This window comes from Jaculus jaculus, chromosome 1, assembly GCF_020740685.1.
Source record: "Jaculus jaculus isolate mJacJac1 chromosome 1, mJacJac1.mat.Y.cur, whole genome shotgun sequence".
Classification (NCBI taxonomy): Eukaryota; Metazoa; Chordata; class Mammalia; order Rodentia; family Dipodidae; genus Jaculus; species Jaculus jaculus.
Window position 1 is genome coordinate 314384557 of NC_059102.1, and position 26291 is coordinate 314410847.

General features: G+C 38.5%; 1 protein-coding gene across 1 annotated transcript in view; it reads right to left on the reverse strand.

Moving 5' to 3' along the window:
* The window catches only part of Atf6 (activating transcription factor 6), a 238157-nt gene that overhangs the window by 82597 nt on the left and 129269 nt on the right, over positions 1–26291 (reverse strand). Inside the window, exon 14 of the mRNA XM_045151444.1 lies at positions 25630–25744. Coding sequence (XP_045007379.1) covers positions 25630–25744 — 115 coding nt within the window. The remainder of the gene's footprint in view (positions 1–25629; positions 25745–26291) is intronic.

A 26291-nucleotide genomic window follows, 5' to 3' on the forward strand; every position in this document is an offset into this window, starting at 1 on the left:
GGTAATAATGTCATAAATTCTGCTACTATAAACATCTTGCAGCTTTAATACTGTTACAAAACATTTCACTTGTCAGTCTGTTGGAAAGGAAATAATGACAAAATGAACCTGGAAGCAGGGCGAGGGGAGAGATCGCCGATGATCTGTTCAATTCAATGAAACCAAACTGTCCTGCCTTGTCTTCCCTCTGTGAACACTTCGTGCAAACCTTAATGAGCACTTCATATACTAGTCCTGTGCTTCAAAGGTCAACCCTAGTAACAGAATAAGCATGCACTCCAACCTGTGTGTGCTGAACTGTGCTGGTGCCAGGTTCATTATTTCACTTAAACTTTCCAACAACTCAGGAAGAAGTAACTTAATATTACTCTATTAGAGATAAGGACACCATGGCTCTGAACAGTATTTCCCTAGTCTTTCTGTTTGTAACCAGTAGTTGAATTTGTGATCTGATTAAGACCCAGGTCTTTCCCACAGTAGGTTACATGACTGCCTAAAAAGAAAAGTTCTATCAGCCACACCCCCTGAAGTTATTTTTTGCCACTAAACTCAAAAGTAATAACTCACAGCTGAATGGAAGATTTATTTCTAAATAAGACTGAAGGTGCTACAAAATAAATTATATTCTTTGCCATTTTCCTAGTCTTTAAGCCAATGCACAAAATGTGTCTAAGTATAATACACAGATACATTAATTGATTGATTTTGTAGGTGTGCATGTTTAGCATGCATGTAGGGGTCAGAGAACAACTTTCAGGCTGGTCCTCACCTGTCCACCTCCTTTGGGGCAATTTCTCACTCAGGATTCTGGATCTACTATTCAGGGCTGTGCTCTCTGTGAGCTTGCTTCTGGAAAATTCTCCTATTTCAGCCTCCCACTTCACTGTCAGCATCAGCATCCGTGCGCTGGGATTACAGTATTCATGGCTTCCAGATTTTTCATGGGGTCTGGGGATCAAACTTAGATCCTCCAGCTCGAGCAGTAAGCGCTTTGCCCATTGAGCCACTCTTGAGTCCAAACAGATTTTTCTGAAAGATTCCTTATAGGGCCTAATTATGAAGCTCTTTGCCTAAAGTAAAGAAAGCATGCCTCTAGTTGATCGGACAAGAAGTGGCAGACTCCTGTAAGGACTTTATTTCTCGTCCCTTTTACTTACTGCATGTGTGTGTCTGTCTCGCCTGGTTTCCGGAGTTTGGCTTTGGCAACATCTTCAGGTATCCATGACAGTGTTGCTATGATTATTTATAGTATATGCTATATTTCCAAAGAACACAAAAATAAGATTTCCTTGGTTTAGTATAAAGACTAGAAATTTGAAGTTGAGGATGTTTAATCACAAAATAGCATTTTTTGAAGTTCCAGCAAAATGTACAAACTTACAAAGCCAAAGACAACACCGAGGTCTTGGTATGCCTATTCATTCTCTCTCTCCCTCTCTCTCTCTCCCCATTGCAAATAAATATTTTTGGGAAAAAAAAGCTGATAAATTAAACTTCATCAAAATTAATAATTTCTGCTCTTTGAAAATAACTAGGGAAATTAAAAGACAAAGAGCAGGTTGGGAGAAAACTGTTATTTCCAAATCACATACTTAAAAAAGGACTGGGATGGTAGCTATATGGAGAATTTCAAAACCCAGAACTGTGTATAGAGGACCCTAGAGAAGGCCACACCTGGAGAGGCACAGATACCCTCTGCACATTCAAAGCTCATAACTGCTGTGAGTACAGATGGCCCTGGAGAAGGCCATACCTGGAGAGGCATGGAGACCCTCTGAACACTCAAACAGTGGTCACTATCCTAATATCTGACAGGGTAGACTTCAGACCAGCATTAGTTAGGGAAGATAAGAAAGATCACATTATTTGATTAAAGGAACACTTCAATAGGAGGACATTACAATCCTAAACATATATGCACATAACATGGGGGCTTCCAATTTCCTCAAACGCAATTAGAACTAAGGTCAAAGATAACACCAAACACTGTTGTAGTGGGTCACTTCAACACCCCACTCTCATCAACAGACAGAGATGCATCTAGATTAAATGAGGTCATAGAACAAATGGATCTAATAGATATATACTGGACATTTCATCCGAATGCTGTAGAATACACATTCTTTTCAGCAGCACATGGAATCTTCTCTAAAACAGACCATGTTAGGACACAAAGCAATTCATAACAAATACAGGAAAATTAAAATAATTCCTTGTACTCTATCTGACCACAATGGAATCAAACTACATATCAATAGCAAGAATACCTATAGAGTATAAACAAAATAATGGAAACTAAACAATACACTACTAAATGATGAATGGGTCAATGAAGAAATCAAGAAGGAAATCAAAAAATTCATAGACTCAAATGATAATAAGAACTCCACACACCAAAACTTTTGGGACACAATGAAGTCAGTCCTACAAAAGAAATGCCTATATTAAGAAATTAGAAAGGTCGCAAGTAAATGAGCCTAATGCTTCACCTTAAGGCCTTGGAAAAAGAAGGACAAAGCAAAATAAAAATCAGTAGATGGGAAGAAAAAATAAAGACTAGGGTAGAAATTAATGAAATAGAAACCAGAAAAACAACCCAAAGAATCAATGAGTTGGTTCTTTGAAAAGACAAACAAGATTGATAAACCCTTAGCAAATCTGACCAAAAGAAAGAGAGAGGAGACACAAATTAATAAAATTACACATGAAAAAGGCACCATCACAACAGATACCAGAGAAATTTAAAAAAAAATTATACAGATGAATTATAAGAACATATGCTCCAACAAGTTTGAAAATTTGAAAGAAACAGATGATTTCCTTGATGTATATGACCTACCAAAATTAAATCAAGGTGAGATTAACTACTTAAATAGACCTAGAACAAGTACGGAGATACAAGCAGTTATCAAAAATCTCCCAAGTAAAAAAAGTCCAGGTCCAGATGGATTCACTGGTGAATTTTACCTGACTTTCATGGAAGAACTAACACCAACGCTTCTCAAACTTTTCCATAAAATAGAAAAGGAAGGAATTGTACCAAACTCCTTCTATGAAGCCCAGCATCACACTAATAGAAAAATCAGACAAAGACAGAACAAATAAAGAAAATTACAGACCAGTCTCCCTCATGAACATAAGATATACAAATTCTGAACAAAATATTGGCAAACAGAATACAGGAACATATCAGAAAGGTCATTCACCCTGACCAAGCAGGCTTTATCATAGAGATATAGTGATGGTTTAACTCACAGAAATCGATAAATGTAACACGTTATATAAATGGACTAAAGGACAAAAAAATCATGTGATCATCTCATTAGATGCAAAAGAAGCATTTGACATATTCCAACATCCCTCCACATAAAAATTATACATAAAAAAAGAAAAAAAAGTCCTATAGAAACTGGGAATTGAAGGAACATATCTCAACATAATAAAGGCTATTTATGACAAACCTACAGCCAACATAATACTAAAAGGAGAAGAACTTGAAGATTTTCCATTAAAATCAGGAACAAGACATGGGTGTCCACTGTCCCCACTTTTATTTAATATAGTATATAAGTCTCAGCTATAGCAATAAGGCAGGAGACACTCATAAAAGGGATATAAATTGGAAAGGAAGAGATCAAGTAATCAGTATTTGCAGATGATATGATTCTATACATAAAGGACCCTAAACTGTTAGAGCTGATAAACACAGCCATGTAGCAAGATATAAAATAAACACACAGACATCAGTAGCCTTCCTATATGCTAACAACAAACACACAGAGGAAGAGATCAGAGAATCACTCCCATTCACAACTGCATAAAAATAAGTAAAGTACCCTGGAATAAACTTAACCATGAGAGTGAAACATGCCTACACTGAAAACTTTAAAACACTCAAGCAAGAAATTGCAGAAGACACTAGGAAATGGAAAGATATCCATTGTTCTTGAATTGGAAAAATCAATATTGTGAAAATGGTAATCTTACCAAAAGCAATCTATACATTTAATGCAATCTCCACCAAAATTCCAATGGCCATTTCATGGAAATAGAAAAAACAATGCAAAAATTAATTTGGAAGCACAAAAAACCCTCAAATATATAAAACAATTTTGAGCAACAAAAATAAGGCTGGTGGTATCACCATTCTTGATTTTCACCTATACTAACTACATAGTCATACTAACAAAAACAGCATGGTACTGGCACAAAAAGAGACATGTAGATCAATGGAACAGAATAGAGGACCCAGATGTAAGTCTGGGTAGCTATATATATCTTTGCCAAAAATATTCACTGGAGGGCTGGAGAGATGGCTTAGCGGTTAAGCGCTTGCCTGTGAAGCCTAAGGACCCTGGTTCGAGGCTCAGTTCCCCAGGTCCCACATTAGCCAGATGCACAAGGGGGCGCATGCATCTGGAGTTCATTTGCAGAGGCTGGAAGCCCTGGCGTGCCCATTCTCTCTCTCTCCCTCTATCTGTCTTTCTCTCTGTGTCTGTCACTCTCAAATAAATAAATAAAAATTTAGCTATTTATGACAAGCCTACAGCCAACATATTACTAAATGGGGAAAAACTGGAAGCTTTTCCACTAAAATCAGGAATGAGACAAGGGTGTCCACTGTCCCCACTTTTATTTAATATATTTTTGGAAGTCTTAGCCATAGCAATAAGGCAAGAGACACATATAAAAGGGATACAAATTGGAAAGGAAGAGATCAAGTTATCATTATTTGCAGATGACATGATTCTATACATAAAGGACCCTAAAGACTCTACTAGCAAACTGTTAGAGCTGATCAAAACCTACAGCAATGTAGCAGGATACAAAATAAACACACAGAAATCAGTAGCCTTCATATATGCTAACAACAAACACACAGAGGATGAAATGAGAGAATCACTCCCGTTCATAATTGCATCAAAAAAAATAAAGTACCTTGGAATAAACCTAACCAAGGAAGTAAAGAATCTCTACAATGAGAACTTTAAAACACTCAAGCAAGAAATTGCAGAAGACACTAGAAAGTGGAGAAACATCCCTTGTTCCTGGATTGGAAGAATCAATATTGTGAAAATGGCAATCTTACCTAAAGCAATCTACACATTTAATGCAATCCCTATCAAAATTCCAAAGGCTTTCTTCATGGAACTAGAAAAAACAATCTAAAAATTCATTTGGAATCACAAAAAACCTCGAATATCTAAAATAATACTGAGCAACAAAAATGAGGCTGGTGGTATCACCATACCTGATTTTAACCTATACTACAGAGCCATAGTAACAAAAACAGCATGGTACTGGCACAAAAACAGACATGTAGATCAGTGGAACAGAATAGAGGACCCAGATGTAAGCCCAAGTAGCTATAGCCACCTGATATTCAATAAAAATGCCAAAAATACTCATTGGAGAAGAGACAGCCTCTTCAGCAAATGATGTTTTGAAAACTGGATATATATCTGCAGAAGGATGAAAATAGATTCTTCTCTCTCGCAATGCACAAGAATTAAGTCCAAATGGATTAAAGATCTTAACATCAGACCTGAAACTCTGAAACTGCTAGAGGAAAAAGTAGGGGAAACCCTTTAACATATTGGTCTTGGCAAAGACTTTCTGAATACAACCCCAATTGCTCAGGCAATAAAACCACAGATTAGTCACTGGGACCTCATGAAATTACAAAGATTTTGCACTGCAAAGGACACAGTGAAAAAGGCAAAGAGGCAACCTACAGAATGGGAAAAAATCTTCGCCAGCTATATATCTGATAAAGGATTAATATCTAGGATATACAAAGAACTCAAAAAGTTAAATAATAAGGAATCAAACAAGCCAATCAAAAAACGGGCTATGTAGCTAAATAGAGAGTTCTCAAAGGAAGAAATACGAATGGCATATAAGCATCTAAAAAAATGTTCTACGTCACTAGTCATCAGGGAAATGCAGATTAAAACTACATTGAGATTCCATCTCACTCCTGTCAGATTGGCCACCATCATGAAAACAAATGATCATAAATGTTGGCGGGGATGTGGAAAAAAGGAACCCTTCTACACTGCTGGTGGGAATGCAATCTGGTCCAGCCATTGTGGAAAACAGTGTGGAGGTTCCTAAAACAGCTAAAGATTGATCTACCATATGACCCAGCTATAGCACTCCTAGGCATATATCCAAAGGACTCATCTCATTTCCTTATAAGTACGTGCTCAACCATGTTTATTGCTGCTCAATTTATAATAGCTGGGAAATGGAACCAGCCTAGATGTCCCTCAACAGATGAATGGATAATGAAGATGTGGCACATTTATACAATGGAGTTCTACTCAGCGGTAAAGAAAAATGAGGTTATGAAATTTGCAGAAAAATGGATGGACCTGGAAAGGATTATACTAAGTGAGGTAACCCAGGCCCAGAAAGCCAAGCGCCACATGTTCTCTCTCATATGTGGATCCTAGCTACAGATGATTGGGCTTCTGCGTGAGAATGAAAATACTCAGTAGCATAGGCCAGTAAGGTAAAAAGGAGACATAAAGGGTAGAGAAAGGAAGGGAGGAGGATACTTAATAGGTTGATATTGTAAATATGTAATTACAATGATTGTAATGGGGAGGTAATATGATGGAGAATGGAATTTCAAATGGGAAAGTGTGCGGGTGGGGAGGGAGGGAATTACCATGGGATATATTTTATAATCATGGAAAATGTTAATAAAAATTAAAAAAAATTTTAATTAAAAAATTTTTAAAAAGTAAAAAAAAAATTTTTTTAATTAAAAAAAAAGTACAAAAAAAATTTAACAAAAAAAAAATATTCACTGGAGTAAAGACAGCCTCTTCAGCAAATGGAGTTGGGAAAACTGTGTATGTATCTGTAGAAGGATGAAAATAGATCCTTATCTCTCTCTGTGCATAAGAATTAAGTCCAAATGGATCAAACACCTTAATATCAGACCTGAAACACTGTAACTGATAGAGGAAAAGGCAGGGGAAACCCTTCAACATATTGGTCTTGGCAAAGACTTTCTGAATATAACCCCAGTTGCTCAAGAAATAAAACCATTGAAGTGCTGGGACCTCATGAAATTACAAATCTTTTGTACAGCAAATGACACTGTGAATAGAACAAAGAGGCAACCTACAGAATTGGAGAAAATCTTTGCCAGCTCTACATCTGACAGAGGATTAATATCCAAAATATACAAGTAACTCAAAAAACTAAATAATAAGAAATCAAACAACCCAATTAAAAAAGGGACTATGGAACTAAATAGAGAGTTCTCAAAAGAACAAATGTCATATAAATATCTAAAAAAATGTTCTACATCCCTAGTCATCAGGGAAATGCAGATTAAACTACATAGAGATTTTATCTCACTCCTGTCAGATTGATGACCATCATGAAAACAAATGACCATAAATGCTGGCTGGGGAGGATGCAGAAAAAGAGGAATCCTTCTATACTGTTGGTGGGTCCAACCATTGTGGAAATCAGTGTGGAGGTTCCTGAGACAGGTAAAAATAGATCTACCATATGACCCAGCTATACCACTCCTAGGCATATATCCTAAGGACTTGTCTCACTACCTTAGAGATACTTGCTCAACCTTGTTTATTGGTGCTCTATTCACAATAGCTAGGAAATGTAACCAGCCTTGGCTGATGAGTGAATAATGAAGATATGGCACATTTACACAATGAAGTTCTACTCAGCAGTAAAGAAAAATGAAATTGTGAAATTTGCAGGAAAATGGGTAGATCTGAAAAGGATTATACTTAGTGAGGTAACCCAGGCCCAGAAAGAAAAAGTCACATGTTCTCTCTCATATGTGGATCCTAGCTAGAAATGACTGGATTTCTATGTGAGTAGGAAGAAAACTCAGTAGCAGGGGCCAATAAGCTAGAAAGGAGACATAAAAGAAAGAAAGGGATGGGGGGGGGCAGGACTTAATAGGATGGTATTGTATATATGTAAATAGAACAGATTAATGGTAGTGAAAAGGCCTAAGTGAGGTCAGGGGAAGAAATTGAATAAAGAAAAGGTGGAGAGTGGACTAATCAAAATGTAAGAGAATATAAATAAGTCATATGAGAACCTACTTTTTTGGACAATGGAATATCCAGAAGCCATGCATTGCTACTAGAAAAATTTCAGTGCCAGGGATGGGATACCTTCCAGTGAATTGTTGGCCAAGGAGGTCACCAATGCCCCCAAAACATTACAGGCCATTGCCGAGGCTCTTGGTTTCCCACCAGGAATAGATGGTAAGACTTTGTTGCTGAAGACTTCACATACTTGGGCTGCATACTTGGGTCATTGAGAAATCCTGCTGGAGCTGAGCTGAAAACCTCTTCCAGGTAGACCAGCTGACAAAATGCTGGAAAAAGCCATGCTGCATGCAGTTCAATGGGAAGAAGAGAAATCACCAGTGGAGATACTCAACAGTGGACACTGCCAAGTCTTAAATTTGGCCAGCCAGGACAAATGAGCCAATGGGTACAATAGTGACATGTCTGTAATGGGGGATACCAACCGCTCTCTAATTGGACTGGAGGCCCGCTCCATGGGAAGAAATTCATCCCTGATACTGAAAACCTACAACAGGGGTAGTCATGTGCCCTAGGGGTGTAACATCTGCTGGTATCTGACTAAATGTATATACTATGTTCACCAAACTTCCTGGTAAGTACTTTTCTTAAGGTTCATACCCATATATTAATGCTACTCTCACTTTTGGTTAGAGAAGCTTCTCTTTTCAGATGGCAGTGACCTTGGGATGACTTAGAAGGTACCATGGCACTGAGAAGAAGTGACAGAAGATTGTTCAGCACTGACATATTTCTATCCCACCTTCCAAAGCTCAGGGTCCATTGCAAAAGAGATGGCAGAAAGAATGTAAGAGCCAAAGGAAGGGTAGGACTCCTTACAACATGCTTCTCCAGACATAAATGGTCTGGATATCCATAACCTCACAGTGCCTGACACTACCTACAAGACCATCATAATAGAAGGAAAAGATGATGGCATTAAAATAAAAGAGAGACTGATTGATAGGGGATGGGGCATGATGGAGAGTGGAGTTTCAAAGGGGGAAGTCGGGGGAGGGAGGGAATTACCATGGGTTCGTGTTTACAATTATGAAAGTTGTCAGTAAAAAGTTATACATTATTCTCATCAGTTCACAACATTTGTACCTCTACCAGAACAGATATTCAAAAGGTGCTAAATCAAAATACATTTTATGTATGCATGTATGCATGTGTGTGTGTGTGTGTGTGTGTGTGTGTGTGTGTACGCACATGTGAGAAAGAAAGAGAGGGAAGAGAATACGGGCACACCAGGGCCTCTTGTCATTGCAAATGAACTCCAGACACAAGCACCACACTGTGCATCTGGCTTTGTGTGAGTACTGTGGAACTGAACCTGGGCCGGCAGACTTTTCAAGAAAGCACCTTTACCACTGAACCATCTATCCAGCCCTCAACGTACATTTTAGAGGTAGAATTCTATCAGCCTCTTTAATAAATCTTTTTTTTTTTCAAAAGCAACTTTACTTTTTAAAAGGTTTTTATAGCAAGAAAATTATATTCTGCCCACTTCTAAAAGGTTAACAGAGTAAACTCAACTCTTCCTGATAATCCTTGGATCAAACAACCCCTTTAATCACTGAGAAGTGTTTTAAGCTATATTGTGTTTTTTTCTGGGAAAGTCAAGGCCATCTTACTGGGTACATAATGTATAGTTTCCCATGGGCAAAACTGTACTTAAACATAAAAATAAAAAGTGCATTTGAGGGGCTAGGGAGATAGCTGAGTAGGTAAGAGCACTTGCTATGCAAGCATGAGGACCTGAGTTCAATCCCCAGCATCCACATAAAAAGCCAGGCATAGCTTTACATGTCTGTAACCCCAGAGCTAGGGGAGAACATGCCTGGAGAATCACTATTCACTGGTCAGCCAGTTTAGGCCAAAAAAAAAAAAAAAAAAAGGGTAGCCCCTGGTTGAGTCTGTTTCAAGAAAATAAGGTGGAAGGGTGACAGAAGAGATCATTCAACGGCCTCATCTGGCTTCTGCATACACGGGCACACAGCAGTTGTATCTGCACAAACATGCACACACACACATCTCATACCAAAAAGTGCATCCACTTCACTTCTTTTGAAAGACTCATCTCTAGATTCACTCTGAGACACAGATATTCCTGATATAATGCTCAAGAAGTTGGTCTATTACAACGTCTCTCCTTTTAAGTAGCATCAAATGGATGATTTGGCATCCAGTTTATTTGTTTGATTGATCGTGCACACTTTGATGAGTATCTGCTCCACACTTGGCATTGTGCTAAGAATTAGATGACTAACATAGAGAGGGCACTTGCCCTTGGGGGTCAAAGCTTCTAGCTTAGCTAGAGCCATAGACATTAGGCAAACAATCGCATAGATATGAGGCTCCCACTTTCAGTTAATTATCCATCTTGTTGGCTTCCGGGATGATTTCCCATATTATAGATTCAACAGTTCCTCAACACCTATCCATAATAGAATCTTCATAGTAGATTAGCAGCAGTGTGTTGAAATCAATGCCACACAATTATTATTAGTTTAAGACCTTTCAAGAAAAACCAACAAAATGTCAGTGTGTTCAGAATTCTGAAGGTGTCATAAGTTAAACAACTAAGAGTCCAAAATGAACAAGTCACTGCCTATGAGAGGAGAGGAAATGACATGAGTGTTTCAGACCTTAATCCTGAGTCAGGTCATAAATCATAAACTTTTCCTATAATAATTGCTTCCTCCATAATTAAGCTTTGTGACATCATCAAAAGGCTTGTACCAAATCCTGTTTAGACATAAAATGATTTAACAAGATACTCTGCTAGTTTTCTAACTTTTATAGGAGGAAAAACTCAGACTATATATAAATTTTAATTAGAAACAGTTCTATCAATTTTTATATTTATAAAACTCTTTACCATTATTAAAAATCTTCTCATTCACATTTGAAAGATTTTTGATGTCTCAAGGAATATATTAAATATTATTTTATTTATTTAAAATCTGTTTTTAATTCCAAATGCTTTTTTCCCTCATAGTTCTACTGCAAATAAATAAAGCTTATTCAACTTTCTCCATGCTTTGCTTTAAACATAAAAACATTAATACAAATCAGGAACAAACATTGACTTGCTTATTTTACTTCAGAACATCTGTCAAGTATAAAAACAGTGTTTCCATTTATATGTATATAGACCAACCACAACAGTCTCTATTTATCCATACTCTGCCTTTCTACCCTCCTGTCATTGAAACAAACCACAGGGCTAGGGACGTACCTCAGGGAGAGGGCTTGCCTAACACATGTGAAAACCTTGGGGAGCGCCACACGCAATTCTCTTCTCTAACTATATCTAGTCTATCTCTTCTTCTCCCTCCCCCCATGTCTTATTTACCAAACTCTCCATTTAATTTCTTTCACATTCTCTCTCATCACTAGTGTGGATTCTGTTCTAATTACCATAAATATAATCACAAGTCACCAGTGATTTTTATGTTTATACAAGCCAAATGGGATTTTCATTTCTTATACTCAGGGAAGGAGCTCTGTAACATCTTAAGTTACTGACCACCTCTTCTTCCTTGATTTCCATGTTTTAAATAAACTAAAGGTTGATTTTTTTTCTTCCCTCCATCTGAATTACTCTTTCAGTTCTCCTTCTCTACATCTAATCAATTCTTTCTGGGTTTCCTTGCTGCTTTTAGCTCTTCCTAAACTATATCTCAAGTAGCATGGGCGTGGTTTCCACAGGACTTTGTCTTGGTCGTGTTTTCTTTGAAAAATAAACTCGGAGCAATTTCCAACATGAGTGAACAGAGAAATCAATGAAATAAAACTTCATATTGGACTGAAGAAATGGGTCAATGGTTAAGGCACTTGCCCGCAAAGCCTGACAGCCTGTGTTTGATTCCCCAGTACCTACGTAAAGCCAGACGCACAAACTGGTACAAGTCGGACATAAGCAGGAACCTGGGAAAAAGCAAACCTAAGCTGTCGGACACAAAGGCCCCAGGCTATGGAGAGGTCCCAGCAGCCTGAACAGCTGGTCATATCTGGGGGCCTGACTGGCAGGGGAGCTCCTCCCCCTATTCTCTTCTCGGGAGTTGCAGTGAGCCAGGATCCCTCCACCCCTGACAAAATCTTGGACAGAGATCAGCAGGAAGTAAGGCCAGTCCCTCTCCAAGCATGGGATACCTGGACATTCAGATAAGACTTGGACTTTGCCCATAACCCTGTAGCCTTTGGCCAGTTACCTAGGAAACTCCTTACATGGTATCAGCCAGCACCTTTGCACAGCCTCTCCCCCTGCCATTGCCTACCTGCTGGAATGAATATCACCATATGCTAATTAGGCATCAGCAAGCAACTTTGTACATCCAATACCCTTAGGACCCTTAACTGCTTATAAACCCATTTCCCTGACAATAAACTGAAAGCTGTTCATGGAAACTGTCTTCACAAAGTCTATACTTTCCCATGCTCACCAGCCTAGTTGCCTGAGTGCCTTGGCAGGGGGGCGGGGGGAGACAACCATGGCTGGCCCCGGAGGGAGGACCCAGGAACCCACAGGTATATTCATCTGGAGTTCCTTTGCAGTGGCAAGAAGCCGTCATGCCCATTCTCCATTCTCTCTCTCTCTCTCTCTTCTTACAAATAAGCAAAACATAACAAACACTCCATACTGATGACTCTAAAAGGATATCTAGAAACAAAGCTTTAAAAGGGCAATATAAGGAAATAATTAAGAACATGGCTTCTAGGCTAAAATCTGGCTCTAACACTTTCAAACTATTTTCCATAAACTTACTAACCTCTTTGTGCCTCAGTTTCCTCACCTGTAAGATGCGGATAATAATTGTATCTATATAATAAGAAAGAAGTACAGACTGATATGTTATGCACTATGCCAGTGGTGATTAAGTAAATGATTGAACTGTCAGCTATTATAAAATCAAATCTTTTAATTTATAGGTCTAGCTTTGAACTGGACATTTTATTATTTTGTTATGGATGGTTTATCAAAACTCTTTAACATGCATTAACTCTGCTAGACTGAACCAATTTAGTAACATGAAAGAGTTTAAAGCAGTACTTTCTTTTTTAGGCTTCTCGAGGTAGGGTCTCACTCTAGACCAGGCCGACCTGGAATTCACTCTGTACTCTCAGGGTGGCCTTGAACTCACAGCGATCCTGCTACCTCTGCTCCCGAGTGCTGGGATTAAAGGCGTGCGCCACCACACCCGACTAAAGCAGTACTCTCAACCTTCTAAAAGACTGTGTTCACACACATAAACACACAACAAATAGAAAATACACCACAAATTTTTGGAGACAGAAAGTGAAAATCTCCTCTAGCTTTATATATAAGAAAACTGAAGTCACACAGTAAAAATCAGTAAGTGTCTAGCATGAAGTTAAAATAAAGGCCTCTAACATATACCTTCATGAGTTAAAATGTTTTTCATGGGGCTGGAGAGATGGCTTAGCAGTTAAGCGCTTGCCTGTGAAGCCTAAGGACCCCGGTTCAAGGCTCAGTTCCCCAGGTTCCACGTTAGCCAGATGCACAAGGGGGCGTACGCATCTGGAGTTCGTTTGCAGAGGCTGGAAGCCCTGGAGCGCCCATTCTCTCTCTCTCCCTCTATCTGTCTTTCTCTCTATGTCTGTCGCTCTCAAATAAATAAATAAATAATTTTTAAAAAAGTATCTTAAAAAATGTTTTTCATGATGTGAAAACACATTTGTTCTTAGAATATAGCTCTGTTTGAAGAAAATATTCTTTTTCTATCATTACAAAAGCCCTGAAATTTGCCGGGCATGGTGGCTCACGCCTTTAATCCCAGTACTCGGGAGGCAGAGGTAGGAGGATCGCTGAGAGCTCAAGGCCACCCTGAGACTACATAGTGTATTCCAGGTCAGCTTGAGCTAGAGCAAGACCCTGCCTCAAGGAAAAAACAACCTGAAATTTAACGAGAGGAAAATTACTCAGAATTTTAAACTGTCAATTATGTAATCCCACCTTTATGCAGAGTAAACTAATTAATGAATGTATGTTTGCTTTTAGGATGGAGTCTCACTATGGTTGCTGAGTCTGGCCTCAACCTCATGATCTTCTTGTTAATGTTTCAAGTGTGAGTCACTGTGTATGGTTCTCTTTCATGTTTCTTTTTGTTTGTTTTCTTTTGTTTTATTCAAGGTAGGGTCTCACTCTAGCCCAGGCTGACCTGGAATTCACTACGGTGTCTCAGGCTGTTCTCGAACTCGCAGTGATCCTCCTACCTCTGCCTCCCAGGTACTGGGATTAAAGGCATACACCACCACACCCGGCTTTTTTCTTTCCTTATTTCTTTCTCTTCCTCTTCCTTTCTGCCTTTCTCCTTTCCCTTCCTCATTCACGTCCTCCTTCCTCTCCCTCCTTTTCTTCCTTTCTTACTTCCATTTGTTGTGGTTTTTGAGGAAGAAGCTTATACTGTAGCCTAGGCTGTCCTGAAATTCACTATGTGGCTCAGGATGGTCATGAACTCATGCAATCCTCCTGCCTCAGCCTCTGACTTGAGTTAACATCTGACTTCACTGTAACTTTAGAAGTCTTTTAGGAATGATTCAAATCCATAGCAAGGTCCATGCACAACAAAGTAGATCATATGTAATTTTTAAACAGTAGGACTTAAAAAATAAGATTCAAAGGTACAAATCAATCCGAGCAGTCAACATCTGCTCTGCACACTGTGTGATGTGTCACGACAGATCTCATAAAACACCAAACAAGCTGAGCATGGTGGTGCACGCCTTTAATCCCAGCACTTGAGAGGCAGAGGTGGGAGGATCGCTGTGAGTTCAAGGTCAGCCTGAGACTCCACAGTGAATTCCAGGTCAGCTGGGCTGGAGTGAGACCCTACCTCGAAAAACCAAAACCAAAAAAAGAAAAAGACAAAGCAGAATGAAGAGATTTTTCCTGCCCAGAGAAAGCATGCAACAAGTACACATGGAAAGGGTTGTGTTACAAAATAATAAAGCTAATAAACACAGTATATGTACAATTGGAAAATTTATCATGACAAACAAATCTGTCCACAAGTCTGAGAAATTCTGAAAGCTGAGGATTATTTGGGTTTGCCTCTGGTTTGATGGTGAGAGGATAGGAAGGGGAGGGGAAAGGAACAGAGGATGGTGATTGGTAGTAGAGTCCAGTTGGACAGGAGAAATTAACTTCTATGTTCTATAGCACAATTACATAACTACAGTTGACAACAGTTGACTGCACATTTCAAAATACCTACACTAAGAGAATTTTGATGTTTTTAACACTAAGAAATGGTAAATGTCTGAGGTGATAGATATGCCAAAGACTGATATAATCATTACACAATGTAGAAATGTAATGAAATACCATATATTACCCATAGTATGTACACTTTTATTTTTAGTTTTATATCAACTAAAAATAAAAATACTTTAAAATTACCTTTTGTGCTGGGTGTGGTGGCACACACCTTTAAACCCAGCACCTGGGAGGCAGACATAGGAGGAGTGCCATGAGTTGGAGCCCACCCTGAGACTACATAGTGAATTCCAGATCAGCTTGAGCTATAGTGAGACACTTGGAAAACAAAAAAACACACAGACAAATACCTTTTGTATCAATGGCTATAACGGAAATATGGTTGGTTTTAGAGGGCTAATTTGTTATTTATATACTCTGCAACATATTTTAAAGCACCAGATATAAAAGGACAACAGAACATAAAGAAAATCAATATATTAAATTAGAATACCTTAATTGTCCTATTTTTTGTTTGCTTGATTGAGTTTTGGTTTTAGCTTTGGTTTGTTCAGACAGGGTCTTAAATATATATAACCCAGGCTGGCCTTGAGCTGATGATCCTCATGCCTTATCCTCCCAAATGCTGTGATTACAGTGTGCCACCATTTCCAACTTTTGCCCTAGTACTACTGCTTAATGATTTTGTATCCTTAGACTCTTTAACCTCTCTTTGACTCAATTTTTTTTTACCTGTGAAATAAGACTAGAAATACATTATTTTACATAAGGAACTAATGATATTATAAATGGAAAAGGGCTTTTATTTTCAATCAGAGAGAAGAGAGATAGATAGAGAGAATGGGGGTGGCCAAGGACTCCAGGCACTGCAAACAAACTCCAGACGCATGTGCCACTTTGTGCATCTGGCTTTATTTGGGTACTGGGGAATTGAAACCAGGTCTTTACAAGCAAAGCCTCTTAATTACTGAGTCATTTCTTTTAGAACTTTAGACTTTAAGAACTATAAAGTACATATACATTAAAAGTGTCAATGTCTACATATAATGATGTAAGAAAAAGAATACACTGAAAAAAAAAAAAACATTCCTGGGCTGAAGAGATGGCTTAGCAGTTAAGGCACTTGCCTGTGAAGCCTGAGGGCACAGGTTCAATTCCCCAGAACCCACATAAACCAGATGCCCAAGGTAGTGCATATATGTGGAGTTCGTTTGCAATGGCTTAAGGCCCTGGCATACACACTCACCCACTATCTACCTGTCCCCAAAATAAATAAAATATTTTAACAAACTTTCCTGATATAATCAATAAGTTAACATAGGTTACATAGAGAAAGGCAACTGTGCTCTTTTTTAATAATAAGTTTTAGATTAGAAAGGAAATATGTTTAAAAGAAAGTTAAAATCAGAAAGTCTTCTAAAATAATTTTTTAAATCCTTCTTCTCAGATAAGTTTTTTTTAATGCAAGTATCATTCCAAACTCATTTACTCATATTTTTCCAGCTAGAATTTGGATTGAAGGTCATGAATGTGGAGACAAGAAAATGGCCAACTTCCAAGATTCATGTGCATGCTCAAGTTGCAAAGTCTCAGAGACAAAAGAACTGTATCCTTTTGAAGCAAACTTTATATAATAATTTACTCTCATTACTAAGGAAATTCTTCATGCCTCTGAGGATTTTATATATATACATAATTATTTTTTCAAAAAAAAAAAGATTCTACTTGATTACATAGCAAGCCTTTGAGCATACTGGCCCTAGGGTTTTCTTTATCTTTGACACTTAGATTCAGAGACAAGACATAAAGTTGAAGTATGGTTACAGTAACTTTAAGTGGACAAGAAGGTCCTTGTTACTTCCTGCTGGACTTGGTACTGCTTATGTTCTTCTTGGACCATCAAAACTGATTTAAATTTCTATAAGGCAAAATAATATAAAAATCCTAGTTCTATATGTATTTTGTGTATGGTGCATGTACATGTGTGTGAAGATTCACAGCACCCCATATACACATGTACGGATGCCAGAGGAAGACATCACTTATCCTTCTCTATTGCTCTTCTGCCTTATTTCCCTGAGACAAGGTCTCTCACTGAACCTAGAACTCCTTATTTTTCAGTCAAACTGGCTGACTAAGGAGCTTCAATGATCCTCTGTCCCTTTTCCCACAGCACTGGGATTACAGAAATGAACAAATTTGTTGGGCTTAAAAATTTTTTTAAATTTATTTGAGAGAGAGAAAGAGGCAGAGAGAGGCAGGGGACAGGAGGGAGGCAGAGGAAAAGAATAGACGTGCCAGAGCATTCAGCCAGTGCAAACAAACTCAAGATGCATGTGCCACCTTCTGCACCTGGCTTACGTGGGTCCTGGGGAATCGAACCTGGCTCCTTTGTGTGCCAGGCTTTTTAAGTGGATGTTAGGGATCAAACTCAGGCCTTAGTGCTGGCTGTTGGGTATGGACTCAGGGCTCTGGGCTTCTTCAATCCCCACACACCTGTGGTTATAAAGGTTATCCTTCTAATCTACACTATATGTGTGTGATATGCTCATACATACTTCAGAAGCGATCAAAAAGGAAAGAAACTCCCCAAATAGACTCCTGAATCTAGAACAAAGAAAATACTTCAAAGAGGGAGGAGATCTCTCTAAGGAAGACATATAGCTGAAAACCTTAGGATTTTCTCTTACTAATGTTATGCAATCATTCAAAACAAATAAGAAAATGCTTTAATACAAATGATTGGAGTTCTATATAAGTAGGAAGAAAACTCAGCAGCAGAGGCCAGTAAGCTAGATAGGAGATATAAAAGGAATAGAAAGTGGGAGGAGGGACCTTAATAGGATGGCACTGTATATATTTAAGTAGAAGAACACATTAATGGGGGTGAAAAGGTCCAAATGAGGTCAGGAGAAGAGACTGAATAAAGGAAAGGTGGAGGGAAGGCTGATCAAAATCTAAGAGGATATAAATAAGTCATAAGGAAACCTACTTTTTTGGACAATGGAACACTCAGGAGCCATAGATTGTTACTAGAAAATTTTCGGTGCCAGGGATGGGATACATTCTAGTGACTTGTTGGCCAGGGAGGTCAAAATATTACAGGCCCCCAAAACATTACAGGCCATTACCGAGGCCCTTGGTTTCCCACCAGGAATAGATTGTAAGACCCTATTACTGAAGCCTCCACATACTTGAGCTGCAAGGTCACTGAGAAATCCTGCTGCACTGAGATGACAACCTCCTCTATGTAGACCAGCTGACAGAAAGCTGGAAAAAGCTACTCTGCATGCAGTTCAATGGGAGAGAGAGAGAAATCACCAGTGAGATACTCAACAGTGGACACTGCAAGCCTTAAATTTGGCCAGCTAGGCCAAATGAGCCAACAGGTACAATAGTGGCACATCTGTTATGGGGGAAACCAACCACCCTCTAATTTGACTACAGGCCCACTCCATGGGAGGGAATACATCCCTGCTACTAAAAGCCTACAACAGAGGTAGTCATGAGCCCTAGGGCTGTAACATCTGCTGGTGTCTGGCTAAATATATATACTATGCTCAGCAAACTGCCCAGTAAGCACTTCTCTTAATGTTCATACCCATATATTAATGCTACTCTCACTTTTGATAGAGAAGCTTCTCTTTTCAGACAGCAGTGACCCTGGGATGACTTAGAAGGCACCATGGTGCTGAGAAGAAGTGACAGAGGAGTTCTCAGCACTGAAATATCTCTATCACATCTTCCAAGGCTCACGGTGCCTGACACTACCTACATAAGACCATCATAATTGGAGGAAAAGATCATGACATCAAAATAAAAGAGAGACTATTGACAGGGGGAGGGGATATGATAGAGGAGTTTCAAAGGGGAAAGTCGGGGGAAGAAGGGAATTACCATGGGATATTGTTTACAATTACGGAAATTGCCAAGGAAAAAAATGTTTTTTAAAAGTATTTACTTATGACTTGATGAACAAGCACTGAAAACAGAAAGTACAAAAGAAATTAACAATGTTCCAAAAAAGTCTATGTCATTTGAAAAAGAATTATCACATAACTGGGGATAACATGGCCAACAGACATTCTTCTTTTTTGTTTGTTTGTTTGTTTTTGTTTTTGAGGTAGGGTTTCGCTCTAGCCCAGGCTGACCTGGAATTCACTATGTGACCTCGAACTCACAGCAACCCTCCTACCTCTGCCTCCCAAGGGCTGGGATTAAAGGCATGTGCCACCAAGCCCGGCTGAGAACCTGTTCTTAAGGAGAAAATGCCCAAATAGATTTTAAGAACCCTTCTTTAGATACTGCCAAAGAAGAAAGAAGCACCTAAGGATGGAATGAAATGCTTATTGAAATGATATAAATTAACGTTATTTCCCTACCTTCCTTTTCAGTGTTTTCTCCCTCTTTGAAATCACTTTTCTAACTTTGCTAGAGTATTTCTGAATATTTGTTCTGTTCCTTGCTCTTGAATTCTTTTTGTTATCTACTTTCTCTCTTCCCAAACATAACATCATAAACACAGTAAGAAAAGGGCCATTAAATTTAGTTTGCTGTTTTTTCTTAACCATGTATCACTATAGCACATTCAAAATGACTTAGAAGTTTAAGAAAAGTTATTTCTCATCCTCCACTCTTTAGATCATACTAAAAGAACTTAAATACAGGGGGAAATGGGACTGGAGATATGGCTCAGCAGTTAAGGTGCTTGCCTGCAAAGCCTGAGAACCCAGGTTAAATTTCCCAATACCTACAGGATGGTGCATACATCTAGAATTCTTTGCAGTGGCTAGAGGCCCTGGCATGCCCATTCTCTCCCTTATTTCTTTCTCACTGTCTCCCAAATAAAACATTTTTTAAAAACAAAGGAAAAAATCAAAAAGTACTTCTAGGAAAGTAAGTTATGAATACCTCGAACTTAACAAAGAGAATAGGATAGGCTGCTGTGCTGGAAGTAAAAATGTTCCAAGAAAAGTCAGAAGAAGAGCAAAGCTTTGTCAGGACCTCTGAGATCATCAGCATTCTTTCTTGCTGACCTGTAACAAGAACTCAGTAGTCATCCAAGAGTATGTCTGCTTGAGAGAAAACAATACCAGTCCCTCAACTGTAATGAGATTAAGAGCTAGAATGTGAAGTGTGAGTGCATGTAAGTCTGAGAGAGAGTCAGTTCATTAAATAATGGTGTATTGAACAGTTAATGGCCACTTCTACTTCTTTGTGATATTAAAACATTTTGATAAATATAAGTGTAATAATAAAAGAAAATGATATGGCTTGCTTACTGGCTCTGTTACAAAGGTCTGGTTCATGCTAACAAAAAGTTGGGGCTTCAGAAGTTCTGCATTCCTGAATTTCTAATGCAATATTTGTCAGAGGAAATAAAAACCTAAGCAGGAAAAAAAATCTACCAACTCCTACATATGCCACATTTTTTTGTTGTTATTTTTTTTTTTATTATTAGACAGAGGGAGGGAGGGATGGAGAGAGGGGGGGAGAGTGTGTGTGTGTGTATGAAAGAGAGAGAGACAGAGAGAATGGGTGCACCAAGGTCTCTAGCCACTGCAAATGAACTCCAGATGCATGTGCCACCATGTGCATCTAGCTTATGTGGGACCTGGAAAATCAAGCCAGGGTCCTTAGGCTTCACAGGCAATGCACTTTAACTGCTAAGCCATCTCTCCAGCCCATTTTTTTAATTAAACTGTTAGGACAGTATTCTCCATCAAAAGCTAGAAGAAAAGACCAAGTATGAGGTAATTCATTACTTCTTGTATTTTCATGTTAGCAAAAGCAAAAAAGAATAATCCAGGTATTTAAGGTTTAAATTCTTGTCTCATGACATAGTTTATAGTCATTGCGACAAAATTAACTTCCTTTTCCCTACTATAAAAACAAGAAGAAGAAAAAAAAAAAAAAGGATGCTGTATAGAAATGACTGTTATCTGTAATTAAGTTCATGTAATTATTTTGTTTTTATTTTTATTTATTTATTTGAGAGAGACAGAGAGGGAAAGAGGGAAAGACAGAGAGAGAGAGACAGAGAATGGGCATGCCAGGGCCTCCAGCCACTGCAAACAAACTCCAGACGCGTGCGCCCCATTGTGCATCTGGCTAACGTGGGTCCTGGGTAATTGAGCCTTGAACCAGGGTCCTTAGGCTTCACAGGCAAGAGCTTAACCACTAAGCCATCTCTCCAGCCCAAGTTCATGTAATTAGAGATGAACAATCCAGATAGAATGTGAAAGGTAGTCTTAATTGATTTGCCATCAAAGGGGGGGGGGAGGAGAAATTGATAATTTTCCAACAGGACACTTCACAGTAAACTAATGAGAGACAGTTTTTACACACGCAAGGAATGTAATTCATGTATTTAAAAAAAACCCACCACCTTTAAAAAAAAAAGCACAGAATGTGGTATATCTACACAATGGAATTCTATACAGCAGTAAGAAAAAGCGACATAAAGAAATTTGAGGAAAAATGGTTGAACCTGGAACAGATCATTCTCAGCGAACTTACCCAATCACAGAAAAAAAATCGACACATAGTCTCACTCATCTGCAACACCTAACCTGAATCTGCCTAAGAAGCCTTACATACCCAGCAAGCACCTCATGGACTAGACAATAAGATGGATGGGAGGGCAGGGAGGGAACCAAAGGGTGGAAAACAGTAATCCGGACCCAAACGGCAATGGTACCATAAAATTCTACTTCCTAAAAGACAGACCAAATGGCTGAACCTTCACTAGACCCTTACAGGAAACACCTAAGCCACAAGACACTGGAGAGAGTAGGATCAAGACTGACCTAAATCTCCTACATCTTCCCTCCCTCCCTCTCCCCCTCTCCCCTCTATCTCTCTCCTCTCTAACTCTTGTATATTAGTTATCTTTTCCTCAATTTCTTAGTGGACACTGACCTGTAACCCCCACTTCCAGCTTGGGCCTACCATCCACAATGAGCTTTTGATCAGAGAAACCTACAAGGTTTCCCAAAACAATGACAGACTTCTGTCAGAGTACTTGATTACCCACCAAAGGCCAGTGGTAAGACCCTATTGCTGAAGACTCCATACGCAGCTGACGCGTAAAATGGAATGACATGGCTGGAAGCCAGGAGAGAGTCAGTCCCCAGACAGTCAGCGTGTCTAGTGCCAGAAGGCGCTACATAGGCGACTGGGGGAAATGACCAAGTTCTGTCCAAGCAACACATTGTTTAACCTAATTAGCAACAAATAACCGGATGTGATGCCCACACAAGTGCAATAGTGGTACACAGCCATGGTGAGGAATCAATTACTCTTGATTTGGCTAACTGATCCACTCAGTGGTACTAGACCTTAGCTGGAGCTGGGAAACAAGTCAGAACCATACCCAAACACAAGCCCACTCTACAATATCAAGCTACCATCAATCACGGGGTATAAGAGGGCCTAAACCTATCAAACTGTCTATCAAAAAAGTAAGTGTTATCTCAATTTTCCGGGTGCTAACTTGCTCTCCATTGGAGAATCTGCTTCTCTTTTCCAGATAGATGCAGATCCTGAGAGCTGCCCCAACATACCTCAAAAGGGGCCCAACTGAAACTAAGGACAACTGGCGAAATAAGCAAGGGTGATGTTTTCCTGTGAACCGGATACCAGCACAAAGGGGAAGGAGATCAACGCAGAGAAAAATCAACTCCTACCAAATCAGAGAGCCAAAGCCTCAGAGACCCCCAACACCTCAGCACTGAAGCAGACCAAAAATGAACCCAACATGGCTCAGGGCAATCTTGCGGAAGAGGGGGCGGAAAGAATGTCAGAGTTACATGTTGGGTCATGATTTGCAGAGACATTTATCATACCAATAACTGGGGGCTAACTCCACAATGCATGACCCATTATCATTAACAAGGAGGGTCTAATGGGAGGGGGTAGATCACAGATGAGCCTAAATAATGGTACCAAACTGCCTGTATTTACTGAAAAGAAAACTAATAAATTAAATTAAAAAAAAGCACAGGATACAAATTGTATATATGTACATATCTATAAGTTATATATGTTCTTCAAATATTTATATGTATAAACATATATGTAATTCGTTTTCATTTCCAGAAAAACACCAACTGTAACTTCAATCTATGGCTTGACAACTGATACTTCTAGTAAACATTATGCTGCTTTATCAAATAATAATTCTGAGCTGGGCTGGACAGATGGCTCAGTGGTTTAAGGCACTTGCTTACAAAGCCTAAGGACCCAGGTTTGATTCCCTAGTACTCACACGTAAAGTCAGATGCACAAGGTGGGCAGAGTTCCTGGCATGCCCACTCTCCCTCTCTCTAGTAAATAAATAAATATATTAAAAAATAATGATTCTGAACTATACTTTGGGTGTATATATGTGTGTGGTATTTGTGCATATAAATGCATATTCATATGCACGTGTAGAGGCCAGAGTTTGGTGTTGAATGTCTTTCTCAATCATTTTCCACTTTATTTATTTTATGACAGGAACCTGTAGCTTACCAATTCAGCTAGACTAGATCAGCAGCCCCAGGGATCAGGGGTCCTCCTGCCTCATGCTATCACACCCAACTTTTACATGAGTGCTGGGATCTGAATGCAGGTCCTCATACTTGCACATCAAGCACTTTATTGACTGAGCCACCTCCTCAGCCTCCTGAACTCTTTTTAAATTGTAGAAAGTGATTTGGCTATTAAAAAATATTCTTCTGTGCTGGAGAGATGGCTTTGTGGTTAAGTGCTTGCCCGCAAAGCCAAAGGTTCAATTCCCCGGGACCCACATTAGGCAGATGCACAAGGGGACGCACACATCTGGAGCTTGTTTGCAGTGGCTGGAGGCCCTGGCGGACCCATTCTCTCTCATTCTCATTTCTCTCTCTCTCTCTCTCTCTCTCTCTCTCTCTCTCTCTCTCTATATATATATATATATATATATACATACATATATATACAACACACACATATATACACATATATATACATATATATATACATATATATGTGTGTATATATATATATGTATATATACACATATACACACACATATATACACATATATATACATATATATATATATACATATATATGTGTGTATATATATATATATGTGTATGTATGTATGTATATGCTTTTCTCTTTATGTGTCTATTGCTCTCAAATAAATAAAAATAAACAAAAAAATTAAAAAATATTCTTCTGCAGTAAATTCTATAACATACTTATGACACATTCATTTCAACATCCATCAGATCTCTAGAGTGTTACAGTCAGTTTTTCAAGTTTACTTTTCTTCTCACTTTATTTCTAACAACATACCTCTTATGTTCTTTTCTTAAAAAAAAAAACAAATGGCTTAAGATATAAACTTTAAAAAAATTAAAAAAAGATATAAACCTTCATAATAAATAATAAACCCTTGAATTGCCTTTAAATTTTCCTTGTTCAACATAAAGTAAGCACTCAAAGAGAAATTATTATATGAAAACTGGGAGGAACATATCACCACTTTACAGGAAATGTACATAGAACATAGATACTTATTTTTTCATGTAGTCTAACTTTTTTTTTTTTTTTTCGAGGTAGGGTCTCACTCTGGAGCCCAGGCTCACCTGGAATTCACTATGTAGTCTCAGGGTGGCCTCGAACTCACAGTGATCCTCCTACCTCTGCGTCCCAAGTGCTGGGATTAAAGGCGTGCGCCACCACACCCGGCTCAAACATTTTTAATATTCAAAAATGCTAGTATAAACATGCATGTGTGTATAAACTGATTGATTGTCTAACACATGTTTCATCAAGAAGGGTAAAAAGAAAAGAAGGAGGAGGGGGAGAAGAAGAGAAGAGGAAGAAGTAAGGAGGAGGAGGAAAGAGGAAGAAGAGAAAGGAAATAGGAGACAGAAACCGATCTAAACATTCTATAACCAATATACCAATTAGGTCATGATTTATCTTAAACCTATATTATACTTTGTTTTAACCAAATGTAAATTGGTTAAAAAGCATAAAGAAGAAATTTTTACTTTTACTTTGGTTATAAACAAACAGTATGGCTCTAGGAATGGTAGAATAAAAATCAACAGGCAGCTTCTATTTTCTCAATACACAAAGCAGGGCCTGATATCAGTTCTATTTCAATGTTACCAGATACTGAGCAGCTCAAAGTCAAGCATGTATCACAGCCTCACACTGTTCCAAGGCACCATTTCTTTTACCACAGCCTAGATCAATGTCTGTACGTAGCAGGTACTCAAGAAAACTTGCTTTATTCTTTCAAAATGAGCTTACCCTTCGAAATGACACAACATAAAATGTGTCTCCCCTTCTGCGGATGGCTTCAAAGAAGTCTTGATAACTTCTGGGTGAAGCATAATACACTTGTAGTTCATTCCCCGAGTTCCTGCTAATGTAAGAAAGGGGGAAAAGAGGCAAGTGTTGTTAACAAGCAAAAAAATTTAAGTCCTCTCAAAATTCTTCCCATTCTAAGAATTATTAGAATCTTTTTCAACCATAACCTGTTAACAATTTTTTTACTTTCAAAAATTATTTCTGATTGCCATATAAAATTACACCTATTTACGGGGTATCATGATATATTTTCATACATGCATACAATGTGTAATATTAAATCAGAATAAGAATACTTATTTACTCTTTTTTATTATACTATGGGATCAAATATAGGGTCTGGTATGGCACATCCTGGTCAAACAGTCTGCCACTGAGCTAAATCTCCAACTTATTATTTCTTTAAGGGAAAAACATTCAAAATCCTTTTTTCTAGCCTTTCTGAAATGCATAGTGCATTAACATTTCCACTCTCCTGTGCAACAGAACCTCTTGCTCCTAACAACTTGTTACCCTTCCTCTTCTCTCTCTCCCAGCCTCTACTAACCACCATTCTACTCTTACCTTCTATTTGATCAACGCTTTTAGGTTGCACATACAAA